Genomic DNA, 26229 nt, shown 5'->3' with positions numbered 1-26229 from the left:
ACTTGCCTGCACAGCACTTCCAAAGGATTGTGCATTTGGAAATGTTTTTATGATCAGCTCTCTTTTCAGCCTGGTGAAGGAGGTCAGACATTTTCCCCCTTTAAAGAAAAGCTGGGATTGGGCGGGGGGAGGGCGGTTGGAGGGAGGCCAGAGTCACACAAGGTTATGGAGAAGCCAGATGGCAGAGAGGGAGAATTCTAGCAATACTCTCCAGGGTTGCTAGAGACCGCGACTTCAAGAGTAGACGGGTATTTGAATCGAGATGCAGACCAAGGTCTTCCGACCCGCGGGTGAGCTCAGGTGAGGACCAACCACTGTCCCCTCCCCGCGCCCGGCAGGCTTCCGCAGGGGCGGGGTGCTCCGCTGGGGAGGAGGTAGCAGGGCCAGGCTGGGATGCGATGTGGAGAGAAGCGACGAGACCCCCGAAAGCCAAGTTTGGTAGAGGTGAGCTCGGGTGGGAGCTCATCCCAACTCCCCCACTCACAAGCTCTGCAGGAGAACAAAAACATTCCCCCACCCTCCACCCCTGTGTCCGGGGTCCCAGCACAGAGCGGGCGGGAAGGGGTCGGGCCCCTGCCGAGACTGCGCACCCCCAGGGAGGCGGCGAGCGCGCCCCGCCCGCGCCCCCGCCCCCGCCCCCGCCAGGGGCGGCCTCCCCGGCGCGCCTTCCCCGCCCCCTCTCCGGGCGGCGGCGGCGCAGGGGAAGGGGCGGGCGGGGGCCGGCTCTCTCCTCCCCTCGCGCGCCCGCCGCACACGCTTCCCGGCACCCAGCGAGCGGCGGCCAGGCGGCGCGGGCCGGCCCCGCTTCCTTCTCGCCGCCGGCGCCGTTCTCGGGCGGGCGCGCGCCGCGATGGCCCCGGCCGAGCGGGGCTGAGCCCGCCGCCCGCCCGCAGCCCCCGGCCCCTCCGGCCCAGCCATGGCGAAGCAGTACGATGTGCTGTTCCGGCTGCTGCTGATCGGGGACTCCGGGGTGGGCAAGACCTGCCTGCTGTGCCGCTTCACCGACAACGAGTTCCACTCCTCGCACATCTCCACCATCGGTAAGGGGCGGTGGCCGGGGGCGCCCCATCCTCCCCGCCGCCGCCGCCTGTGCGGGCGGCCCCTGCCCCTGCTGCAGCCTGGGAACAAGGGTCCGCCCCTCCGGCTAGAGGCGGTGCGCGGCAGGCGAGGGCGAGGGGCTGAATCCCCGGCAGAGGGGCCGCCGGCTGCAGATGGAAGCCTGGGTTCCTGGAGGTGACAGGCTCCCTGCCGCTGTCCGTGACTAGGGTAGGCGCTCGGGCCTCACGCTGGGGAGCCTCCCCGGAGAAGCCGAGATAGCAGGGTGGCGTACGCCTGGGTACCCCAAGCTGGGGCGGTGAGAATCATATGACATCCCCACGCCCCCAGGTGCAGAGGGGGAAGGGACGGAAGGCTTGTACTCGGGAAGAGGGGTTCAGTGTGGGGGGAGCCGAGGCACTGAGTCACTGGGTACCCTCAGTTCAGGGGTGACTCAGTGTGGCGCCAAGGGGGGGAGGGAGGAGCCAAAGGGATTGAATTGACAGGGCACAGTTGTGGAGGTAAGCCTCTAGGTGGGACACCTGGAGGAGGGCACAGGTAAGGTGAGAGCTGGTGCGCGGCTGAAGGGGACATTTACGAGCCAGCTTCAGAAAAGCAGTCAGCTGAAGCATTTGTTTTGAAGGAGGCTGAGGAGGATGAAGACCAGGAGGATGACTCGCCAGGCAAGGGAGTCAGAAGGCAGGCAGGACTCACCTTAGAAGAGAAGACATCTCTGTGCTCTGGCAGTGCTGGAGCCTGTGCTCCGAGGGTCGAGGCCTCGTGGCATCCCAGACAGGACTGTTATGGGATCACTCCTTCTGGGAGGGAGTGGGTGGCCTCCCGTCTGAGAACCCCCTCGAGGGCCCCGAGTGGCCTCCTCCTCTGAGAGCTCTGGGTTGAAGGCATTCCACCCGCATCAAACGGGTTCCCTGCCTGATGCCCTGGAGTGGCCTCAGCACTGCCCAGGTCCCCCCTCCTGTCAGGAAAGGGCCTACACTCAGCTTGCACTTGAGACTTCCGCCCTCCCTCCCCACACACTCCTTGCCAAGAGAGAAGAGGCAGCACCTAGAGCCAGGAGGACCAGAGCCGCGTGGTTAAGAGGCAGTCTTTGTTGTCAGACAGACCTGGAAACCTCACTTTGGGGCAGCGTGACCTTGAATATCACTTAAACTTCAGAGCTTTAGTTTCTCATCTGTAGAATGGGAATGATAACAGTTCCTGCCTCCCCAGGTGTTGTAAGGATTAAATGAGATAGCGTTTGTAAAAGCGCTTAGCACAAAGTCAGACGCTGAAGCTGGAAAAGGCTGGCTGCTATTACTGTGGCCATCATCGAGCTCCTAGGGTCTCCTTCTCTCTTTGCCTCACTATCTTCAAGGGACTCAGGGTTAGAAGACAGACGCATTCATCTTCCTCAGGGGAGCTGTAAGGCTAGTCCCTAGGAGGTCCAGGAGCTTGGGCTGGGCCGCTGTTTGAATGAGAGACATCTCAGGGATGGCAAGGGTCTGGCGGCCAAGGGAGGGCTGCGAGCCTCTGGGGAGGGCTCGGGAAAGAGGAGATGTTGGGGAATCACCTGGGTGTGGCTGAAGAACCAGCTGGGATATGAGGACAGGCTGCAGGCTTGAGGACAAAGGGCAGCATGTTAGCACTTTCTCTGCACTGATGGCTGGGTCCACCTTTCCCCAGGATGCAGAGACTGTTTAGGAGTTTGGATTCCATGGAAGAGAAAGAAGCCTGCCTTTCTTCACACCCACCCTTTTAAAATCCGCCCCACTGGGTTTCTTAGATGCTTTCTTGTGTAAAGCTTTCCACAGCACTTGTGATTCTGCCTTGTCTTGGGCGTGTTTTTCGGCTGCAGCTAAGACCTAGGAAAAGAGTTGGATGGTCAAGAGAAGCTTTCCCTTCTGTGATACAGAAGGGTCCCCAGGGAGCTGGAAGGGGCAGCCGGGAGACAAATCAAGGAGCCAAGAAAATGGGTACTACTGTGTCCTATTCGTTACTTTATCCAGGCCAAAAAAAAAAAGGTGCGTCCTTTAGCTGAGCTTGGCGCTGCCAACTGAAGATTCCCAGATGAATAAAACCCAGGGTCACCTCTCCCAAGCTGCTTCTTGTCTAAGACACATTCTTTTACCATCATGGACATTGATCTCGGCGCCTTTCCCAGAGCTGCTTCTGTGAATAGGGAAAACGGGGCAGTTCCTCAGTTGCTGCTAAGACAGAGTTCAGATTCTCGGATCATGCCGATTTGTGATTCACTGTTTAGGCCCCTTACTGTAAGAGCATGTGACTTTCCAGAGAAGGGCCTGCAGGGAGTGGTGAGGAGAACTCCAAGGTAGGTGGAGGCACTGACCGCCCCTCTTATTTCTGGTCAGCAGGTGGGCAGGTGGCCCTGAGGTGGGTCCGTGCTACCAGCATTTCCTTCCCATGCAGCTGTGCTGACCTGGAGGGGGACCCATGCAGAGGTGGGCAGTCAGCGCCTGTGATGTTCTCTGCTGTTTCTTTACCTGTTGAGCCAATTAATTAAGCTTTTGCTACAAAGTACCGTGCCAGGCATGTTAGAGACAGACTGCAGTCTACCTTTTCCTGCCCACTAGAAGCCTGTGATCTAGTTGCGGAAGCAACATAGGCAAAAAAGAGCCTTGGCCACACCAAGGGAATCTTTCTGCGAGCACTTGGTAAAGCACTCTTCAAATGTAGGGGGTGGACGAGGGTCCCTATCGTTCCTAGTAATGAAGGTATTACATGCGGATTCAGCAGCTAAACAACCAGGTAAGACTTGCCTGAGGCAGCCGGTGAATGGTGAGGGCCCCGTGCAGGAGGGCTGATGCTATGTGCAGCGCTGGATGGAGGCGGTTGCAGAAGGAGAGGGGCCCCGTGGATGGGAGGCTCAGGGAGGAGAGGAGGCTGGAGCGAGGCCTCGCCGTGTGGGCTGCTTCTCAGTTCCTGCAGGGGAAGGAGCAGATGGAGCACAGGAGCAGAGACGACAGAGGTGGGAATTCAGTGGGTGTTCATGGGGCTCTGGGCAGCCTGGCTGGAACAGAAGGGGGGTTTTAGGGGAGGAGTGAGAACATTCCTCTGTTTATCTGTCTCCCAAACATACCAAACCTTATTTCTCTTTGTTGTCATAGTCCTAGAACAGGGCCAGGCGCGCGCTCCATAGATGTTAAACCCGTGAATGAATGAGGACAGGGGGCACTGAGGAGCTGGAACTCCAGCCTTCGCAGTGGGGTCAGGGGTTTCTGAGCAGGGGGATGACAGGGTGAAGATGGCACTTAGGATGTTGGCTGGGAGAGGGGCTTAGGCCTTGGGGCCGGGAGACCAGTCAGGGGAGACCAGTGGTAGTATCTGGGCACGTAGGACCTTCTCGGCCCGTCCCTTCTCTCGCTTCCACCCCTCCCTCTCCTGTGGCACCAACACGGAACTCCACACAATCACCTGCTCCCGTGTCCCTGCGGGAGCAGGGAGTAGTTCAAATCGATCAACCTGGCAGCTTCGGAGAGGGCCTCGTGTGGCTGTGGAAGCCTGCGCGGGGGGAGACGGTGTCCCATCCTCGTGGACATCTACGTGCAGGGCCCTTCCATTTCCTTTCTGTGCGGCGGCCGTCTGTCAGCCACGCATACAAGCTGCGGGGACTGCCCGCGAGTCGGTCTTCTCCCTCCAATCCTTGGTCTTCCCTGAGTAGACCTGTCCCTGTCCCTGGGACCTTTTCGTCTTAAAGGCCACCTTCTTGGCTTCTGGGAGGCTTCGGTCTATGATTTTCCGGTTTGACTGGTTGAACGGCTGTGTCCTCAGGCCTGGTTCCTCAGGCTGGGTTTGCTGCTGCAGTATCATCTTTCTCAGGAAGTTCTGTTTGAACTGGCTCTCCTCGCCTGGGGCAAGGGCTTGTGAGTAACTGAAGATGCTGGAGCGGGCTGGGGGAGGACCAGGCAGCAGAGACCTGACCCTGCAGTCGAGTGGCCAGACAGACATGGGGGCCAACGCTTGGGCACTGCAGTCCTGAGGTCTGCGCGTCCCCAGACCATAAGGCGATGTGTATACATGCTGTGTGTACACCACGGGAGGGTCAGATGGGTCTGTGTGCCCCACCATGTTGGGCGGCCTGCAGAAAGGAAGGGGAGGTAGCAAGCTGAGTAGAGTAGAAGAGGCGCAGACCACATGCCTGAGATGCACCATGGCCTTATTGACACGTAACGTCTCTGTGCTTAATTTCCACATCTGTAAATTGAAGATAGTAACAGAATCTTCCTTAATGGCCGTTGTGAAGATGACAGAGGCTAGTAGATACAAAGTACATGGCGGAGCCCTCAAAAAAAAAACAACAGCAGCAGCTGCTCTCGTATTGTTATGATTATCCCTAGCTCGTAAGAAAGTTGGAGGTGAGCAAACTGTCCCCTGTGCTCTGAGGCCATCGTGTCCATCACGCGTGCATTCGGTCATTCGGGCACTATCTGCGGAACACCCACGGCTCTGAGCCAGGTGCTGGGCGAGGAGCTGGGTCGACAGCGGTGAACAACACAGGAAGCGGGGAACGGGCTCCCCTTTTTGGGGAGCACATGCGTAGGCTCTGGGTCTCATTTCCGTTTCGGTGCTAGTCCCTCCCTTGCCCTGGCAGTGCCAGGGGCTGAGAAGGAGGAGTGAGTTGTGCAGATGTGCAGAGGCGCAGGAGTGGGGAGAGAGGTGACCCGAGGGCACGGGGACGGCTCTGCCTCAAGGCTCGGACCTCTGCCAGCTGTCGCGCTGCCTCCGGCCCCGGCTGCACACACCCCCTGCCCCCAGGACGTGATCCCTGAGAATGGCTCGGAAACCCTCATTTCGGCTGCCGTATGCACCTGCGCCACCTGCACAGCTCTGCAGATTCACCCACAGCTTCGGGTGCCCTGGTTCCTGCTTCATTCTCCTCCTTTCCTCCTCCTCCCCGCTTCCCAGACAGCTCGGTGATGAGCTTTACAACATGAAAGTCGATATTTGGCCATTACCCTTCCACCCTGATTGCCAGCTCTTCTCAGAGTGCCTTCTGTAATCTAATATTTGCGCCTGTTTCCCTGTAAAACTGCCATTTTTCTGCACAGGCCTCTGACCTCTCCTTGGCTCTTCTGCCCTGGGCAGTGTGCTTTGTCAAGGGGACCGCTGAGCTGCCTGGACATTTAACCCCTCCCACACAGAGAAGGAAAGAACTAATCATCAGCCTTGTTTTGTAACTAGGAAAACTGAGGCCTGAGAGAAGTGATGACTCACATCTTGCATGCAGGTGACCCCAACGTGAACCATCTCCTCTCCTCCACTTGCTCCAAGCTGCGCTGGGCATGCCCTTGCTCACCCCAGAAGGCCCATCCAAAGGTTGCCAAGCAGAACCTCTCTCTTTGAGCCAAAGGGGAGAGGACTTGGCCTCCCTTACGCCACCTGAGGGCTCTGGGCTGGAGGGACAGTTGTGCCACTGCTGTTGGCTGAGTCTGCTGCCTTGACATAAGCTTCTGGGGGACGGTCTGGGGCCCTGATTGAGGCATCTGGCCAGTGCACATTTGAGGATGAGAGCTGAGGGGTGCCCTCGTGTTACTATTTTGATAACTTATTTACGGAGAACCCATGATCCTCAGAGAGGGCTGACAGTTGGCTGCAAAATATGGGTCATTCTCTGATCCCTCTTCTGTGATTAAAATTTTCTCTCCACTGATCTTTCCTCCTGGAATGTACGGACTTCACTCATTCACTCATTTATTCCCTCACTGACCTAATCATTCATTTTTTTCTTTCATTTATTCAATCTTGTTGAATAATATATACTGAGGGTCTGCCTTCTGCCAGGCAATGAGAATATGACTGAATGAGATGCCACTGTGCCCTCTGGGAGCTCACAGTGCTGTTGAGGAGTCAGGCATCCAAACAGACAACCAGAATTTATGCAAAAGCAATGTCAAAATGCTTTGGAATCATGGAGGAGTGATAAATTCCTCCTGCGTTGGTTGAAGGCTTCCCAGAAGAAGTGACATTTGAGTGAGACCTCGCCGACTAAGCAGGGTTCCCCAGGGGAGGAGGGGTGGGGGAGGGGCTGTGGAAAACACCTGACGACTTGGGGCTGCTACTCTTCTGTCCAGCCTGCCCAGCTGGTCGTGGCAGGTCATGGTTGCACCCGCTTAAGTTCAACTAGACCCTTGCTGGGAGCTTGCTTTGTGGGCTCTGTGTGAGGGCAGATGCATCTAGAAACCCTGTTCCCGCCAAGATGTTTGCTCCTGAGGCTCCGGGCCCCAGTCTGTTCCTCCTGGAACCTTCTGCTGCCTGCCAACATGGCCTAGCCTGGAAGAGGCTTGGTGAAGGAGTGAGTGGTCAGAAGCCTGACGGGTCTCGGCTGCCTCAGCGGTGCCCACTGACCACTCAGCAGCCGACTGAGGGAGCAGGGCCCAGGTCAGGGGTCTGCCGGAGGGCAGCAGGACGGGTTAGCTGCAGCGGGCTGCACGTGGCCCGGAGGCCCTGTGGGGGTCTGCGCAGGCAACAGTGGGCAGGGCCAGGGGACCGATGTTTCCCGGACACCTACCCTGCACAGGAAGGTGTGCTTCACACCCGTGAGCCAGTCCGTGTAGAGATCTCATCCCAAAGTGGGGGGTGAGGAGTCTCCAGGTTGGCCTTGCAAGTGTTTGAGAAGTTTCTTGGTACAGTCTTCAGTTAGAGCCTCCAGACAAGTTTCTATGTACATGAGTGTGTTTCTACATGCATGAATGTGTTTCTATGTTGATGAATGTATGTTTCTACGTACCTGAATGTATGTTTCTACGTACCTGAGTGTGTTTCTACGTACCTGTGTTTCTACATACATGAATGTGTGTTTCTATGTACCTGAACGTGTTTCTGTGTTTATGAATGTATGTTTCTATGTACCTGAGTGTTTCTATGTACCTGAGTGTGTGTTTCTACGTACCTGAATGTGTGTTTCTACGTACCTGAGTGTGTGTTTCTACGTACCTGAGTGTTTCTGCGTACCTGAGTGTGTGTTTCTATGTATCTGAGTGTGTGTTTCTACGTACCTGAGTGTGTGTTTCTACGTACCTGAGTGTGTGTTTCTATGTATCTGAGTGTGTTTCTACGTACCTAAGTGTGTGTTTCTATGTACCTGAGTGTGTGTTTCTACGTACCTGAGTGTGTGTTTCTACATACCTGAGTGTGTTTCTACGTACCTGAATGTGTGTTTCTATGTATCTGAGTGTGTGTTTCTATGTACCTGAGTGTTTCTACGTACCTGAATGTGTGTTTCTATGTATCTGAGTGTGTGTTTCTACGTACCTGAGTGTGTGTTTCTATGTACCTGAGTGTGTGTTTCTACGTACCTGAGTGTGTGTTTCTATGTACCTGAGTGTGTGTTTCTACGTACCTGAGTGTGTGTTTCTACGTACCTGAGTGTGTGTTTCTATGTACCTGAGTGTGTGTTTCTACGTACCTGAGTGTGTGTTTCTATGTACCTGAGTGTGTGTTTCTACGTACCTGAGTGTGTGTTTCTACGTACCTGAGTGTGTGTTTCTATGTATCTGAGTGTGTGTTTCTACGTACCTGAGTGTTTCTATGTATCTGAGTGTGTGTTTCTACGTACCTGAGTGTGTGTTTCTATGTACCTGAGTGTGTGTTTCTATGTATCTGAGTGTGTGTTTCTACGTACCTGAATGTGTGTTTCTACGTACCTGAGTGTGTGTTTCTACATACCTGAGTGTTTCTGCGTACCTGAATGTGTGTTTCTATGTATCTGAGTGTGTGTTTCTACGTACCTGAGTGTTTCTACGTACCTGCGTGTGTGTTTCTACGTACCTGAGTGTGTTTCTATGTTTATGAATGTATGTTTCTACGTACCTGAATGTATGTTTCTACGTACCTGAGTGTGTTTCTACGTACCTGTGTTTCTACATACATGAATGTGTGTTTCTACATACATGAATGTGTGTTTCTACATACCTGAACATGTTTCTGTATTTATGAATGTGTGTTTCTATGTACCTGAGTGTTTCTACGTACCTGAATGTGTGTTTCTACGTACCTGAGTATGTGTTTCTACGTACCTGAATGTGTGTTTCTACGTACCTGAGTGTGTGTTTCTACATACCTGAGTGTTTCTGCATACCTGAATGTGTGTTTCTATGTATCTGAGTGTGTGTTTCTACGTACCTGAGTGTGTATTTCTATGTATCTGTGTGTTTCTACGTACCTGAGTGTGTGTTTCTATGTATCTGAGTGTGTGTTTCTACGTACCTGAGTGTGTGTTTCTACGTACCTGAGTGTGTGTTTCTATGTATCTGAGTGTGTTTCTACGTACCTGAGTGTTTCTATGTATCTGAGTGTGTGTTTCTACGTACCTGAGTGTGTGTTTCTACATACCTGAGTGTGTGTTTCTGTGTACATCAATGTGTGTTTCTACGTACATGAATGTGTTTCTACGGACCTGAATGTGTGTTTCTACAGACACGAATGTGTGTGCACACACGTGCACAATTTGGGTGGGCCCCCAGGAGAGCCCAGAGGAGGGCAGGGCCTTGCTGAGCTTTCCCTCTTTATAACAGAGGAAAGGATAATGTGGCCTCTCTTTTTCTTCTCTCCTGAGGAACTGGGAGTTTGACTGAAATGTGTTCCTGCCTGGGCCCCTGATCCTGTAGATCTTTTCCCTGCTGGTACCTTCTTGTCATTCAGTCCTCAGCTCAGATGTCACCTCCTTTAAAGGGTCTTCTCTGACCAGCCAGTCTAAAGCAGCTCGCACCGGGTGTCCTCGCCCTCTACTCCGTTATTCTGCTTTTGCCTGAACACTTATCAGTAGTTTACTTATTTATTATCTGTCTTCCCCACTAGAGTAGAAGCTCTCTGAAGACAAGGATCTTCTGTGCTATTCGAGGCTGTGTCTTCTAGTACCTAGCCTGGTTCCTGGCACATGGTAGGCATTCAGTCACAGTTTGTTCTGAATGAATGAACGAATACATGGATTTCCTAGAGGACTTTTGCTCTCCTCTGAGGGAAGCTGCACGTGGCTTTAGTTTCTTAGGACGCACAGACAATGAGAAGCTCACTATGTACTCATGTGTTTGGGACTGTGAGAAGAGGGGGAACATTCTGTAAGGGGTGAACTATTTCCAGTAGCTCCTTGCTTTTCTGCTCAGATACACGCCATAGGCGAAGCTCAGACATAGCAGGGAGCAAGAACGTGGCTCCCGTGATCCCTGGGCAAGTGGGGTCCTCTTTGGTGAATGCAGAGATGAGCGGTCAGTGTCTTAGACTGAAGCCAACACTGCCTGTTCTCAGGGTCACTGCTGGTGTCAGATGACGTCCATCAGCTCAGCCAGGCTGCTGAAGTGACCCTCCACGACTCTGGAACAGGAGCTCCTAGGGCTCAGGCGCTGGGGCATGCGCTCCTCCCAGCATCATGGGAGTCCGAGTTTGACTGGGAAACCTTTCTGCGTGACGACAGCCCCTGGGTTTTTGGATCCTGGGTCTCCAGAGAATCTCCCTTCAAGATTTGATGTGAAGCTAGATAGCCTCCAGAATTGCTGCATATCACTACATGCACTGCATCTGTTTGTGTTGTAAAAAAGCAAGGAGAGAGAGGATAGCATTGTGAAATCACCAGTCTTCCTTGTGGGTGGACATCTGAATCAGGGCCTTTGACCTCAGGTTAAATCACGGCCTTGGGGTTAGAGGGTCGGGATTCTGCGTGCCAAAGGCCCTGCCTCCCACCAGTCCCAGAGAAGGGGCTGCGGACGCTGCCCAGGGTTAGAGGGTCGGGATTCTGCGTGCCAAAGGCCCTGCCTCCCACCAGTCCCAGAGCAGGGGCTGCGGACGCTGCCCAGTGCATTTGCTCAGAGAGCCCGGGGGCACCTGTTCCCCAGAGCGAGGCCAGCATGAGGGACAGTCATCCCGGAGCTGGGTGAGAGGAACGAGTGGCATGCAACCCCGCAGACAGTGAGGCTGAGGGCCCCCCGGCGGAGGGAGGGGGACGCAGCGAGTGGTGGGTTTGGGACAAAGACCCCCTCCCCCGCCCCTCACCTGACGGGTGTGGGGGGAATTTGTGTGCCCCGAGCCTTTGTCTGGAACCTTCTCCTGAGCTTTCTTTGTCTCTTAGCTCTCCCTCTGTCTTCTTCCTCTCCCTGTTCTTCCCGTCCCTTGCCCCTCAGCTGGCGGGGAAAGGATGTTACTGGTTTCCTCTCTTGCTGAGGGAAGGGGATTACTCTGGTGCCTTGTTTGGGGTGGCAGAGTCAGGCAGCCACCTCCCCGCAGGGTCTGCCTTTCCCTGCAGTCAGGTCCCACCTGAGCTCCACACATCCCGTCCCGTACATGCTGGTTTCCTGCAGGGGGAGGCGCTGGGGGCCTTCCTGGGACTTGAGTTTGGTAACCGGAGCCAGCGTGGCTCCAGGGATTGGGTGTCTGCCTTGGGTTTCAGGTGTATTAAGTTGTTCCTGTGGCGGCGTCTCATTGCTGATGCAAAGGTTCAGGTCACGCTGGCTGCCGGGACTCTGGGCTGCGGTTGATCGTGGGGATAAGGTTTGGCAGCCAGAAGAGCCCTGTTTCCACTTGAAGCATGTGGCACGGGGCAGGCAAGCTGGCCCCTGACATGAACCCATGAGGTGCTGGCCCACCAACAGGCACACCTGGCTTTGCCAGAATTTAGGTTGCAGCCGGACTCCGGGGGCCATCTGGCTCCCACGGTGGGCGGCATTTTCTCTTTTTGTTGTAACGCTCCGGCTTAGTGTGGCTGTCTCCCCTCTCTGCACCACTCTCCTTCCTCTTCCTGACAGGAGCCCCCGCCTACTTTCTAGAGCTCTTTCCGTTCCCCAGGCCATGACCCTAATCTTATCCCCCCCACAGAAACTCGATAGCTTCTTCAGCTAACATTCAGGAAAGCTCTTTGTGCCAGGCTCTGTTATGGGTTTTATAACTTATCTCATAATCGTCACAAAAATTCTCTGGCATCAGGGATTGCCATCCCCATTTTACAGGTGAGAAAACTGAGGCAAAGAGAAGTTATGTAGCTTTCCAATGAGCAGTAAAGGTAGGATTGGAACCCAACTTTGACCTCACAGTTGTGTTGTTAATGACCTCGCCACTTTATTTCTTGAGCCGCACTCCCTATATGCTTTCCAGGGCCTTCTTTGGAGGCAGACAGTGATGGGAAGGAGTGCTGTTCCCCTGGATGTGCCCTGTTCCCTTCTTTCCAACATCTTCTCAGGCCTCTCACTGCTAGACTGGGGCTGGCAGTAAGCACGTCCCCACAGGGAGGTATCTTAGGAGCTGAGGGAGTGCAGGCCCGTCTTCCCTGCCAGGTCCCTCTGTCCCCAGCCCCAGGACCCAAAGCAGGGCCTCCCTGTCCTCCAGTCCTCTGATGGCAGCCCTGTTACTGTGCTCCAGGGCTCGGGGTGCGGCCTGGCAGTCACTGGGGGTTGCTGCTGAAGGAGAGAGGCCACACGGCCAGGGACACAGGAAGAGCCAGAGGCCTTCCAGAGGCCGCCGGTGTGGTGAGGGCAGCACCATCACAGGTGTGTCAGGGCCTGGCACTGCTGCTTAACGGAGGAGTTTTCTTGTCATTGTCTGTGAGGTGTTCAGACAGCAGGACACACGCCACTGCTCTTGAGCCACGGGCACCCACCCCTCCTTCTGCTCTCTGGGGCAGGGGGATGCCACTAATGGCATTGCTACCTTTTGCCTGGCACTGAGCTGGTATGGAGGTGGAGATTTTCAAAACAAACACAGAATTTTGTCCAATACAACATTTATCCTCTGCCTCGTGGGTACACTGCATCTAGCTGGGGCTAGAAGACAAAAAGTACGCGGTATCCAGGAGCAGGGCACGTCATCTTCGTCCCAGCCCTGTAGCAGAAACGACTTGCTCCCAGCCTGGGGGAGCCGCTGGGCAGCAGTGGGCAAGTACAGGCTGAGAATTCCCGGGCATCCTGAGGTGCACTCTAAGCAAAGGGGGCTGTGCTATGAGGATGCCCGTGGGCTGACACCTGGGGTCTGGCGTGGGCTGGTGGCTGTGCTGGGACCCACGCCCCCAGCCCCAGACAGACACGTCTGCCTCCTGCTCCTCTCGGTACCAACTAGCCAGTCCCCTCTGCAGCATCTGGAAAGAGCCGCTTTGGTCAGCCAAGCCGGCTCCCCTGACCCCTGCTGGCCAGGGCACACTGTGGGTCACCAGACGTCCACCCTGGTCCAGCCAGAAGCTGCTTCTCCACAAAGAACACGCTGCAGCCAGCCGTGCTTCCCTGAGCAAAGGCTCTGGGCTGTGCGGTTCTAGCCAGAAAGGGATGCTGGGTGTGGCAGACACCACGATTGATGTATCTGAGGCTCTGGGAAGAAACGAGCTGCTCATCGTGCGTTGGACTCTTGGTTGGGAGAGGGCCTCGTCTCCTTGACTTTCTGCTTCCAGGGCCCCAAGGTCTCCAAGAACCTCTGCCGGAGCAGCGTGGAGGCAGCTGCTTGTTTCTTCACACCTGAGCGTTCCCTGTGTCTGGGAAAGGAAGCCGGCCCCCTGGAAGGGACACTGAGGAGGCGCTGTCCAGGCTGATGCATCGGGGCTTAGTGGACTCATGAGCTCTCAAGGAACAAGGGGTTCCCTGAAAGGAAGTTATGGTGGGCTTGCTGCACATGTGCCCACTGCCTCACTATTGGACGCCTCCAGATACCAGAACAGGTGTGGGGAAGGCAGGGGCGGGGCCGTAAAGGCAGTAGGAGTCTGCAGTCTCGGAGGGCTGGGAAGCCACTGGTCAAGCGAGGTGCCCTGAGTTAGGTCTTAAGAGACCGCTTTGCCGTTCTGGCTCAGCCACAGGATGTGGGAACAGGGGTAAGTTACTTGGCCTCTCCAGCCTCACAGTAATAATCTCCACCTCTGCCTCCTTCGTAGCGCCGGCATGGGAACCGAGGGCCCGGGATGCCCTGGCCGGGGGTGGGGGTGCTATAATGCTTAGCAGTATCACGAGCCTTGCGTGTGGTTCTGCCTAGAGGTGGGCTAGGCAGTGGTTCTCAAATGCTAGTGTGCCTTAGGTGTAGTAGGTCTGGGTGGGCCTGGAGCACTGCATGTTTTTTTTAGTTATCTGTTTTATATATAGTAGTGTGTATATGTCAATCCTAATCTTCCAGTTGATCCCTACCTCCCTTACCCCCGGTAACCGTGTTTGTTTTTCACATCTGTGACTTTGTTTCTGTTTCGTAGATAAGTTCATTTGTACTCTTTTTTTAGATTCCACATATAAGCAATATCGTATATTTGTCTCTGTCTGACTTACTTCACTCAGTATGACAATCTGTAGGTGCATCCATGTGGCTGCAGATGGCATTATTTTGTTCCCTCTTACGGCTGAGTAATATTCCATTGTATATAGGTACCACAGCTTTATCCATTCCCCTGCTGGCGGACGTTTAGGTTGCTTCCATGTCCTGGCTAGCATCTGCGTTTTCTAACAGGCTCCCCAGTGATGTTGATGCTGCTGGTCTTTGGACGAGCAAGGGTAGAGGAGTAGCACAGGATGAGACTGCGTCGTCCTGCCCACATCAAGGGTGCTCAGGGTTTGTTTTCCTGGCTCCTCCCCAGGAAGCCTTTGTGTAGCAAAGGGAAGGCAGGAGTGAGAGATCTATCTTCTACCTACAAGGAACTGCACATACATTATCTAATTTATATCCCACACCAACCCTTAGGAGGCCACTGGTATTCTCATTCTACAGACAAGCAAACTGAGGCTCAGAGAAGTTGAGAGTTCCCCAAAGTCACACAGCAAGTACCTGAATCAGGATTCAGACTCAGGTCTTTCTGACTCCAGTGCCAATGGATAGCTCTTCCACTAAATTAGAACCCTCAAACTTTCTTCTTTCTAAAAATCACCCATGGTCCTGTTAAAAATACAGGTTTCAGGGTCTCACTCTCAAATTCTGATTCATTAGGTCTAGGAAAGTCAAAGTAGTATCATTTAAAAAAAAAAAAAAATCACCCCAGGTGATTCTAAAGCTGAGCATCTGCAAAGCACACCTTGAGATCGGAGAACTCCCGTGCGGCCTCCCTTGACACTTCACATGCAAAGCCTTAGTCCAGATAGAATTCTCAAACTTTAGCGTGTGCTAGAAGCACCTGGAGAGCTTGTTAAAACACAGATTCCTAGCCGCCCCCACCCCTGCCCAGAGTTTTGGATTCTGAAGATCTGAGGTGAGGCCCAAGAATTGGCATTTCTAACAAGCCCTGGCTAATGCTGGTGCTGATGCTGCAGGTCCGGGGACCATACTTTGAGAACCACTGTCCTTAGAAGCCTGCTGTCAAAAGTGTGATCCATGGACCAGTAATATCAGCCTCACCCAGACACTTGTGCAGCATCTCAGGCCGCATCTCACACTGACTGAATCAGTCTGCATTTTAACATGCTCCCCACGTGATCTGCATACACTTTAAAGTTTGAGAAGTGCTGCTTTAGAGGAGCCAGAATGAGAACACACTGAGGGTGGAGGTAGATGAAGAATCTCTCTTCTCTCTGGAGAGTCTGAAGATGCAACAAAGAGGGGTGAAACTATTAGGATAACATGTGCACCCAGAGGGGGCTGATGACAGCTGAGAGGTGAGAAGTGAGACTTGGAAAGGATAGAGGACGCTTCCCCAGGGAAGGTAGAGACAACAGGACACTCTGAGGAGATGAGGTGGGCCTCACAGGAAGACATCAGGTGGCTGTTGCTTTGCCCTTAAGACAGTGGACAGGGTCTTCTCCTGGATGCTTTCAGCGGTGGCAGGGGGGAGGGGTGGACCAGGACTGAGCCTCTCAGCAGGGAGAGCAGGGGCTGTGAGGAGTGTGGTGGGTGAAACCCCTCGAATAAATAGCTTCTGAGCAGTGGCGAGGGCCAACTGGGGTGAGAAGACGTGGGCCTCTGGGTGCCTAAACGAGGCCAGTGTTTTGACCTTGCCCTGCAGTGCTCAGCAGTGGAGAAAGCCAGCAGCCACGCAGGGACAGGGAAGAGGCCACGAACGGGCACAGGCCATGGCAGGCCAGGCTGACGGGTAGGTGGACACAGTGGAAGGGGCAGGGTGTGTGGGAGCAGAGCAGAGTGATAAATTCCACTAGAAGATCTCTGAGCTATTAATCTTTCAATTTAAAAAGGAGGGGAGTGGGTGGGAGAGGACAATCCCTCAGAAGGCATAGACGTTCTCTGTTTCTTCCTTGGTGAAGAGCTAATACGGATGCGTGTTACTTCTCAGAGATGTGACCACAAATTTTATCGATGGTCAGGAGGGCCCAGGTTGCAAGACGGTGGGGCGGGGGGTGCTGTGAGCCCCCAGAATTCCCCCGCCTTGGTCCCGGCCACGTGGTAAGAAGCGAGGGAAGAGGGGAGAAGGAATCCAAGCCTGGCGCTGATTCCCAGGGCGGCTCCCTGCCTTCCCGTCAGCCCTGCCTCTCTTAGGACCTGCCTTCATTCTCAGGGGAAGCTCCCTGGTGTTAGGGGCTCCTCCCCGGCTGAGCCCTTCTCCAGAAAAGCGTAGGAAAGGCCTCTCTGCCTGGCTAACACACAGCTCTCCTCTCCTTCCCCCAAGAAACAGCGCAAGGGCTCTGCCATCACACAGGCCTCGGCTACTTGCGGTGCTGACCTTGGGCCAGTTATCTCCCCTCCCTGGGCCTTCGTTTCCTTTTCAGTAAGCTCTGTAAGGGCAGGGACCATCTGCCTGGCCACTCTGTCTGCATCTAGCACTGCAGGGCACAAAGTTCGTTCCCACAGAAGTTTCTGAAATAAAGGAAATAGCTCCCTCTCTCTCACCAGCCGCTCTCCACCTGTAGGACCACTTTGCACAAGGCACTGTCCTTTGACTGGGCTTGCTGGGCTAGTACGAGGATGAGCTGGGTTTGTTATAAAATGAACAGAATCCCTGGTTCTCCCAGGAAGAAGGCCCTATACCAGGAAAGAACAAAGGTTTCTTGGTTCCCTTCTATGCCAGGTGTTGGGGAGAGGCAGGTTCTTGACCACTGTTTGCCTAAGGAGGGGGTGAGCACGCTACTGCCCCCCACGAAGGCCAGGGGCCCCTCTCCTACTTTCTCCTTCCTCTTTTTCACTTTCCTGGCACCCTCGGAAGAATGGCTGCCAGACGCTACCCGTTTGGAAGAGTATAGCTCGACAGAGATGAATCGGCTTGGGCAGGTGAAAAATGATGCACGTCCGGCCAACGTGATTTCGTTCAGGTTGTCTGGTCTGAATCTTTCTCTCCCTCTTCATTACATGATGATTGGTCTCGATGGTGAGAGGGAAGAGCCTGGATTTCATCTGTCTGTGTTTGTGGAAAGCTGGGGACAGGGTGGGTAAAGGGGCAAGTGTTCCTGTTGGCGAAGAACGAATGCCGAGGTGGGATGGCAGTGGCGCTGGGGAGCCTGGCACCACTGGGGCTGTGCTGGGCAGCCTGGGGACCACGGTCCAGGACGCCGCCTTCACTCTGTTCCTCACCTGAGCACTGGTTAGTGGTGCCCATTCCTGACTTCTCCAGGGAGTGCGTGAGGCCTGAAGCGTCATTAACTTACTGGACACAGCTCTCGGATCAGCGGGCACAGCGCCTGGCACAGTTTGGGCTGGGGAGAGGCCCCTCATCTCTGCTGTCACTCAGCGTCAAGCCTGCGTGCTGCTGGTGGTGCTGACTTCTCCTGCCGCACAGTTCCCCGGATATGGTCTGTGCTAGGCTGGTTGGCCAAGTCCCTTACGTTTCCTGTGTCTTGTGGCAGCTTAGCTCCTCAAGCCCCTGGGCAGATGAGCCTGAGAATTTGTCCACCCTCCCTCCCCCAGCGACATGCTGTGTCACTGCCTCTTTATGTGGTCACTGGCAGTCACCCAGGAGCGCCCACGCGGACCAGGGCTGGACTCAGTATAGTGACAGCTGCGACCGACTGAAGGTCCACCAGGTGCCAGACACTGTATCTCCTTTGGTTTTCTCAGTGACCCTCTGAAATGATTGGTAATGTCCCCATTTTACTGATGAGGAAATGGAGGCTCAGAGAAGCAATGTGCCCCCGGTCATAGCTGTGAGTTAAGTGGCCAGAGTCAGGATTCACGCGCAGGCCTGACGTTGAAGCCCATGCTCCTTCCGGTAAGCAGTGCCTCCGCTGGTAAGCGGGCCTGGTCAACAGCAGATGCACTAGGCCGTCTCCTTGGCGGGCCTTGGCTGGGTGCCGCGGGCTTCACACGCACTGCGGGGCTGGGACAGTCCTCTCTCGCCAGGGTGTCTGTGCCTCCCCACCTGCACAGCGGCGCTGTCACCCCTCCTGGTTGCTAATAAGGCAGAGAGAGAAGAGTCCCAGGCAAATGAGGTGGCCTGCTCTTCCTAGGGATCAGAGTTCCAGGAGGGGTGAATACAAGTGGTTCTCTGCAGAAGTGTGAATAAGGAAGCCGTCACACGTGGGTAGAGAGACACGTTTTGGGGCTAAGTAAGGCAGCGACGAGCAGATCCCCCCATATTCACTTCCTGTGTGCCCGGTCCCTTTACCCCTGGCAACTAGCAGCTCAAGGAGGAAGGGAGGCCCCATCCAAAGCCCTGGACACTCCCTGAGGGTCCGTTTTGGGTTCAAGAAGGCCTTTACCTCGTGCCATCTTTCTGCCAGATTAAACCAAAAGGAGACCCTTGAGGTGTGCGTGTGCCCTGGGCCAGACTTCAGGTCTCAGCGGGTACCCTTCCTAACTTTCTTGCTCGCTTCCTTTCCCCAGGTGTTGACTTTAAGATGAAGACCATAGAGGTAGATGGCATCAAAGTGCGGATACAGATTTGGTGAGTTGGGCACGAGGAGAGGACCTGGGGCTGCTCCCTACTACTGCTGCCATGTGTAAAGTTCCAAGGCTTTGTCTGGAGTAACTGGCACCTCTTCTCAAAGCCCACCTCCTGCTCCATGAGCCGTAATCTCTCCTCTCTCACGGGATCTTAGTTCCGCAACCAGGGATTAAACCCGCGCCCTTGGCAGGGAAAGCGCGGAGTCCTAACTACTGAACCTCCAGGGAATTGCCTCTCATCTCTTTCTTAAGAAATGTATAGGACTGACCACAAGTCACCAAAAAGCAAGAATCAGAAGGAATTGGCACACTAAGCCCTGTGGGTTTGTGTTTGAATAAAGCTTTTCCCCAGGGCTGTGCTGCACTGCGGCAGGATTAGAAGGAGGGAGGGCTACGCCCCATCCTTAGGGTGAGCGTTCCTGGTCAGAGTTCCTCACTACAGCACAGTGCAGGTCCCACAAGTTGCCACATGGGGCCACTGTAGCTCTCTGGCCTGTCGCTCCTGGAAGCACTGCCTTCCCAGCATTGGGAGCGGCCTCTCAGTTTCTGAGTGGTATTGGCATTGCCTTCAGAGGTCCCAGAGGGAAGCAGTCCCACCAGTCTGGCCACAATGGCCAAATCCTAGACACAGGTATCCAAGAAGCAGTTATAGTGGTGCTTCCTGGTGCAGATATAGTAGACAAGGGCCCACAAGCCCTGTCAGCACCTGTGACCAGGCCTCTCTCCTGCAGAGTCAGATACGTCTGGATCCCCTTGTGGACCAAAGCTCCACCAGTTTTTCACCCTGCAGCTCTCCAGTTTCTCCTGCAAAGGCACAGGGTCTCCCAGCTCCTGTTCCTCCCCTCCCCTCCTGCCTGCATGGTCCCTGCTCCTCTGAAGGGCTGGCTTTCTATTACAGGGACACAGCAGGGCAGGAGAGATATCAGACCATCACAAAGCAGTACTATCGACGGGCCCAGGTGAGCCCCTCTTCTCAGGGTTTAGCAGTGGGATGCTGCCACCCACACTGCTGGCTCTGGGCGTTTGAGATCTTTGTGCCACGGGGCCCCACATGGGCCCACGGATTGCCTGCTGGGGAGTGGGGGGCGGGGGCACAGGTCGGTCTTTCAGTCATTCATTGATCATTCATTCATCAGCTACTCTCTGAGCACTCACTACTGGCAGGTCCCCACCCCCACCTTACACCTTCCTCCCCAGGCCAGAGACCCAGGTCACAGGATGGCTGCCTTCCTGCCTCAGAGAGCCCTCTGATGAGCCCAGGAGGCAACAGCTTGGGGGGCTGAGAGAGAAGGAGACTCTTCTAGGTGCTGAGGGATCTTCATTATGCTAAGCAGGGAGAAGGGAGATTGGGACCCAGCATGTAAGGTACCACACCCGCTTCCGGCCCCATGACTGTGCACTGTCTCTGTGTGCATCTACCTCCCCCATCTCTCTCTCCTTCTCTCTCTCAGGGAATATTTTTAGTCTACGACATTAGCAGCGAGCGCTCTTACCAGCACATCATGAAGTGGGTCAGTGATGTGGATGAGGTAGGACGTGCTGCATCACTGTTGGGGGTGGGGAAGGGCACCTCAGAGGGGAAAGCAAAGTGAGGGCCACGTGGGAAGGGCTGAAGCGGTCAGGGTTGGCGAGCAAACGCTACCAGGAACCCTTGCCTCCTGCAGCCTCGGATCAAGACCTCTGGGTAAGACACGAGGAAGAGGCCCAACCAGCCATGCCCTCCATGCTCTATACCCTCCCAGGCCTCCATGGCTGTGTCTTCCCCAGAAACCAGTTAGGACAGAGCCTACCCTGTGAATAGCTGCCTTCCCAGGATCTCAGGACCAGGTGGAACTGCGAGAGTGGGGTTCCAGCCCTGGCTCTGCCACCACAGCTGTGGAGCCTTGGGCACGTCCCCAGTTCCTCATCTGTAGAATGAGGGGCTGGGCTGAAGTCCAGTGTCTTTTCCAGTTGTCCACCTCGAGGAAGCATCAGTGTCTTCTACCCTAAACGGTCCCCATGACATCCCTCTGGGAGCCCTGGGGTCACCCATGGCGCCTGCGGGAGCCTGGCACCTGCACCCCGTCAGCCCGCTCCATCTCTAGGGCTCTTAACTTCGGTGCTGGGGGCCGGCAGTACTCACTGGCAGCTCTGCCTGTCCTTTGTCCCTAGTATGCACCAGAAGGTGTCCAGAAGATCCTTATAGGGAATAAGGCCGATGAAGCACAGAAACGGCAGGTGGGCAGAGAGCAAGGGCAGCAGGTAAGTGGGGGTGAGCTGGCCAAACCCATCCCTTGAGTGTTCCGCCGGCTCCCAGAGCTGGTCCTGAGAACTGGGACCCGGGATGCTACCACCATGTCAGGCACCCCCACACCTCCCACGGTAGCCTAAGGCACTGGATGAGTTACCATCCTTGAGAGTTTGTTTTCTGTCCTTCAGGATAGTGATTTGGGGCCCATGCTGAAACGAAGACCTCTCCCAGCTCTAGGGCCCCCAAAGCAGGACTGCCCCTGCCTAAGATCCCATCCTGGTCAGTGAGAAGGAGGAGGGACTTCTCCTCTAGCATAGCTTCCGTCCTACAGGCATCCCATCCCCTCCACACCCACTCCGTCCTCCCTGCACCTGGAAAGAGGTAGGAGGGAAATGAGGGAATGAAGGGCCCACAGTCAGAGAAGCCACGGTGGCAGAGAGGGTAGGAGGATGGTTTTGAGGGAATGTCCAAGCACACAGGGAGACCATCCTCCCAGAGAACAGAAAGAAAGATGGATACGACTGAGGCCAGAGTCATCCACTTACTCTGAGGGCCCCAAAGCTCTTCTCTCCCTCTTCAGTCAATAGCATCCCATTAGCACTTCAAATAAAATTGTTTTTTAGTATAAAAAATAATATATGGTCATTGAAAATTGTGAAAATAGAAGCCGACGCCTGCTAGAATGTTCAGTTGGGTACTGTATGTGCGGTCCTGTGCTGAGCAAGAGCTTAGAGATGCATGACCCCATTTAATCCTTCCACAACCTGGGGATGGCTCCACACCCCCTTTGAACAGATGACGAAGCTGGGGCTTAGAGGGAGTAAGTAATTTGTCTAAGGTCATACAGCTCTTAAGTGACAGCACTGGTATTCAAGTCTGGGTCTGTTTGACCTCAAAGCCCATGTTTTTCACTCGTTTGCCACAACATTTTGGGGTCTCTGTCTCCTGGGCCATGTGTGTGTGTTGGGTGCACCTGTGCGCCTGTGTGTGGGTGGGGGTGGGGCTGCATCTGTGGGGCACCTTCTCCCATTCTCCGCCAGCCTGTGTCTCCGGGGCTCCCAGTCTCAGCCGAGAAGTAACCGTCTCTGAGACGTCGTCACGACATAGCATGGGCCCTGAGTGCAGCCGCAGAAGGACGTGCCAGGTGCTGCGGGCACTTCCCTGCCCTTACTGACTCCCTTTCAGGAATGTTCTTCTTTTGCAGCTGGCTAGAGAGTATGGCATGGATTTCTATGAAACAAGTGCCTGCACCAACCTCAACATTAAAGAGGTGAGTACTCTGCAGCCCCGCTGCCCGCTCTCTTGGGCTGAGGCCAGCAGAGCAGGGAGGCGCAAGGACGAGGCAGCAGAGAAGCCAAGAGCAGATGCGCCCCGCCCGGGGCCGGGCAGCCAAGGGGGTGCCGGGGAAGAGGCGGCGGCGCTGGGCCGACTGTGCTCCTTGCTTTCCCAGTCCTTCACACGCCTGACGGAGCTGGTGCTGCAGGCCCACAGGAAGGAGCTGGAAGGTCTGCGGACACGTGCCAGCGACGAGCTGGCCTTGGCGGAGCTGGAGGAGGACGAGGGCAGACCCGAGGGCCCGGTGACTGCTTCGAAGACCTGCTGGTGCTGAGCGTGCTGGTGGAGCCCGCACACCATCCCCCCTGCCCGCAGGAGGCCTGCAGGCGCACAGGGAGCCTGGGCCTTGCCCTGCTTCTCCTCTCCTTCGGGTGGCCCTGTGGAGTACCAGCCGCTGCTCCTCCTCCTGCCTGGCCCCGGGGAGCCGCTCCGCTGTCCTGTCCGAGTGGCCTCGCCCCCAGCCCTCCACCCAGGGTGGCCCCCTCCAGCCTGTTTCCCCAGCCACAGGCCTGCCTCGAGCCCCCGATGTGCTACGAGCACCGCCGCACTGCCCCGAGCCCCCAGACGATGGCCGAGTCTGGAATCCGGGCCACTGTAGGTTCCTTCTCTCTCAGTGCATCGGGTCTCCTCTCCGCGTTTTCTCGCTTCTTCCCACTTCTCTTTCTGCCCCCCTCAGCTGTGTTCGTATGGAAGCCCTCCTCCCCCGCCCCCCATGCGTCCCGCGTGGCTGCTGGTGCAGCGCCTTTCTCGTCCTGCCCCCTCGCCGGCCGAAGGAACGGACTCAGGCTCAGGGGCTCATTCCCTACTCTGCTCCCGGAGACGCCCTTGCCCCGCTTTGTGGGCAGTTCTTCCCATCCTCCCCTTCTTGTGCCATGCGCCTGCCTCCCCAGTGACCGGAGAAAGAGGACCGGCAAGGGACGAAGGAAAGCCCAGACTGGTGGTCCCCACACCTGGGGCTGTCCTACCCACCCGCCCCCAGCTTCCGCTGCACTTGGTTGCCTGCTCGCCTGCCTCTTGGGGGAACTGAGCTCGGAGGCAGATGCTTCGGAGAAGAAAAAAAATGATGAGGGGTGGCAGGGATAAAAAGTCACCTTCATTCTCTACCTCCCGTGCAGCGTGTACACAACTTCTCCCCCCGCCCCCACCCCGGGCTCCCAAATTTAAAGATGTGGACCAAGGCCTAAGGGCACTGCAGGGGCGAGGAGAGCCCCAAGGCCAACCACACATGGCAGGAAGGGGAGAGTTTGGAAATGAAGGACCAGCTCCTACATATCAGGTTAAGAGCCGGGACGGCAGTTTGCAAACCAGAGGGGAATTGGGCGGCAGCAGGGATTCCTGGGCCCCATCTTCCATTTCTTATGTAAGAAGGGCATTTCCCCACCACCCCCTGGCAGGTGAGAGGTGACAGAACCACGCTGGTGGTCTTTCACTGAGCCCAGCCCTCAGTTCTCAAGGTTTTCCCAAGACCCAAAGTTTGCGGGAGAAGGGCAGGGAGCTCATGGGCAGAAAACAGGCAAGCCCTGGGTAGGAATGCTTGGTGCTGTTCCCTTCAGCCTTCACGACCAAGTGCTCATCTCGTTTCTTTAGCTCCTGAGTCCGAGGCTTGAGGGTTCGCCAACTACACAGTGGCTACGGGTGGAGGGAAGCAGACTCCCTCCTCCAGGGCCCTTTGTTTCAGGAAGAAGTTTCTTTAACCTCACATGGTCCAAGAGTAGTTTGCAGGAGGCCCTTTAAGGAGGGAACAAGTCAGTTACTGGCCTTAGCAGGGTTCTTCCCAAGATGGGAGAAACCTAGGGAGGAGGATCAGTCTTAAGCTGCATTGCACTGCTGGCCCTGGAGCAAAAACAAAGAACTGGGTATCGAACATTCACCAATTAAGGACTAAAATCCCGGACACACACATGAGAAGGAGTAAGAGCCCCACTTCCTTACTCCTTGGAAAAAAAGGGTTGAGGATGAAACCACCAAAGCTTTCCTTCTGACTCTTACCAGATCAGCAGAGAGCAGGAGAGGGTAGCTCAGGATGTAGGAACGGGGGATAGGTTATTGTAGTGGAAGGAAAAGGAAGGCAGGAGTAATAGTTACAGACATGTAAAGAGCTGACTCTTTAGGATGAGGTCACAACCATAGCTAAGAATGCTTCCTTGAGAACTGACTCCTCAGGTGTCAAGACGTACGCAGCCTCACTCTGGGGTGAGGTCGGCAGTGCCAACCCTCGGTGTGCCCTCAGCCAGGGACTTGAGGTGGGGGAGTTGTACTGACCACTGGCTCCAACCTGTGGGTCAGTATCACCACTTTCCCTGAAGATCCGGCCGACCACCGTTGCTGTTCTCTCCTAGCCCCCTCAGGAAAGAAGGCCTATGTTTTTACTGCACCCTAGGCGTTCTAGAAGGGAAAACTTGGGGTTGGGATTCTGTGGCCCGAGAAGCCCCAACCACAAGGGCCACAGCTGGGGAGGGGTATGGGGCAGGAGGGGGGTTGGGATTTTAGGGTGCAGCTACGCTCACCAGGTACCAGCGTCGGCCTCTCGCCCCTAAACGTCTGCAGTCCGGGAGGTGGCCTGGGACCTGGCCTGAGGCTGTTGAGCAGGCGCGCCTGCCTGCCGACTCCTCACCACCTCTGCACCTGCTGTCTTGAGACGGCGCAGCCCCGGGCACACCACCTGCTCCTGAGTCCCACCATCTCCCTGTGACGGGTGAACTTTGTGCGCTGTGTCTCGGGTCCAGTATGTGAATTGTGAGCAGGGTTCATCTATTTTAAACAGAGATGTTTACAAAATAAAGAATATTTCAAATCACAGGTGTGACTGCCTGTGTGAATCCCTGGGAGTAGGTCTCCCTGGGACCCTCTCAGTTCAGGGGGAGGCAGAGAGGCAGTGCTAGGTCAAGAGGCTCCAGCACCCTAAAGCAACGGCAGTAGGATGACAATGGAAACAGCAAACTTCTGTTTGGTGCCTCTCCGAATGCCACCTGCAGGCGAGCCCCAAGCAAAGCCCCCATGACTCTGCGGTGGGCTCACATTGCCCAAACAGGATGCTGAACATCTGTCTGGGGGTGTCTTTAAAACCAAGAAGGTTCTCATCTGCTTGGGATGTAACAGGAGCAGGTCTTCCTGAAGGCATGAGGAGGGATTAAGTCATCTTTCAGAAATTCATCCTAGCCTTGTGCTCGGATACCCCAAGGGAACAAGGCAGTCTGGAATCTTGGGGTCTGGCGGGTGCTGAATACTATACTCTGGGGTCCAGAGTTGATGGAAGAGGCAGAGAAAGTTTGAAGGAAAAGATAAAACGAGGAAGGAGTAAAACAAGGCAGGGCAACGGTGGCCTAAGATCTTAACCTGCAGTTTACAATTCACAACTTGTAATGCTTTATCTCCTTCATCAGAACAATCACACGATCACATCTGTGTGAGATAAGGAAGGTGATTAACTTTATGCAAGTTCAACAGATAAGGAAACAGGTGCTTAGGGGCCCCAAGGAACAGTGGCAGAGTCAAGGCCGAAAAGGAACAACCAGAATTGAAATCTCTGGAGGGGAACGCTTGGCGTGTCTATTCAGAAAAATCTCTACATGCCGTTCTCATTTGCTGGCAGAGTTGAGAACCACTGACCTAGGCTTTCTGCCTACTAAGCCAGTGAAGCTTCCAAAACATCTGCTGTCCCTGTGGAAAGCCGTGCTGGTGCATGTCCAAAGTTACAAGCTTCTGGAAAGTGGGCCACTTTGATGTAAAGTTGGAAACAAAGAGGTATTTTAGGAGAGCTTCATCAATTTTCTTCAATTGTGAAAGGTGAGAAACTGGGTGACTCAAAGTGTTCTAGGTTGCCCTTGGAGAAAAGGGATGGCATCTACCTAAGGAAGACGGACCCCCACTCCTCAGCTCAGGAACTTCCATGGTCTTCCTGGAAAGGG

The 26229-nt window shown here is 55.1% G+C and overlaps 1 protein-coding gene across 1 annotated transcript; it reads left to right on the top strand.

Moving 5' to 3' along the window:
* The first annotated feature begins 728 nt into the window (after positions 1-728).
* Positions 729-25089, top strand: RAB15 (RAB15, member RAS oncogene family). Its single transcript, XM_057733304.1, has 7 exons — positions 729-1040; positions 18697-18757; positions 19655-19715; positions 20208-20285; positions 20908-20997; positions 22191-22256; positions 22437-25089. The coding sequence occupies exons 1-7, from the start codon at positions 917-919 to the stop codon at positions 22593-22595; spliced, it is 639 nt and encodes a 212-aa protein (XP_057589287.1). The 5' UTR covers positions 729-916; the 3' UTR covers positions 22596-25089.
* The last annotated feature ends 1140 nt before the right edge of the window (positions 25090-26229 follow it).

Source organism: Hippopotamus amphibius, chromosome 4, assembly GCF_030028045.1.
Source record: "Hippopotamus amphibius kiboko isolate mHipAmp2 chromosome 4, mHipAmp2.hap2, whole genome shotgun sequence".
NCBI lineage: Eukaryota > Metazoa > Chordata > Mammalia > Artiodactyla > Hippopotamidae > Hippopotamus > Hippopotamus amphibius.
The sequence above is the reverse complement of the archived record's forward strand: the minus strand, read 5'-3'. Positions and strand labels throughout refer to the sequence as shown.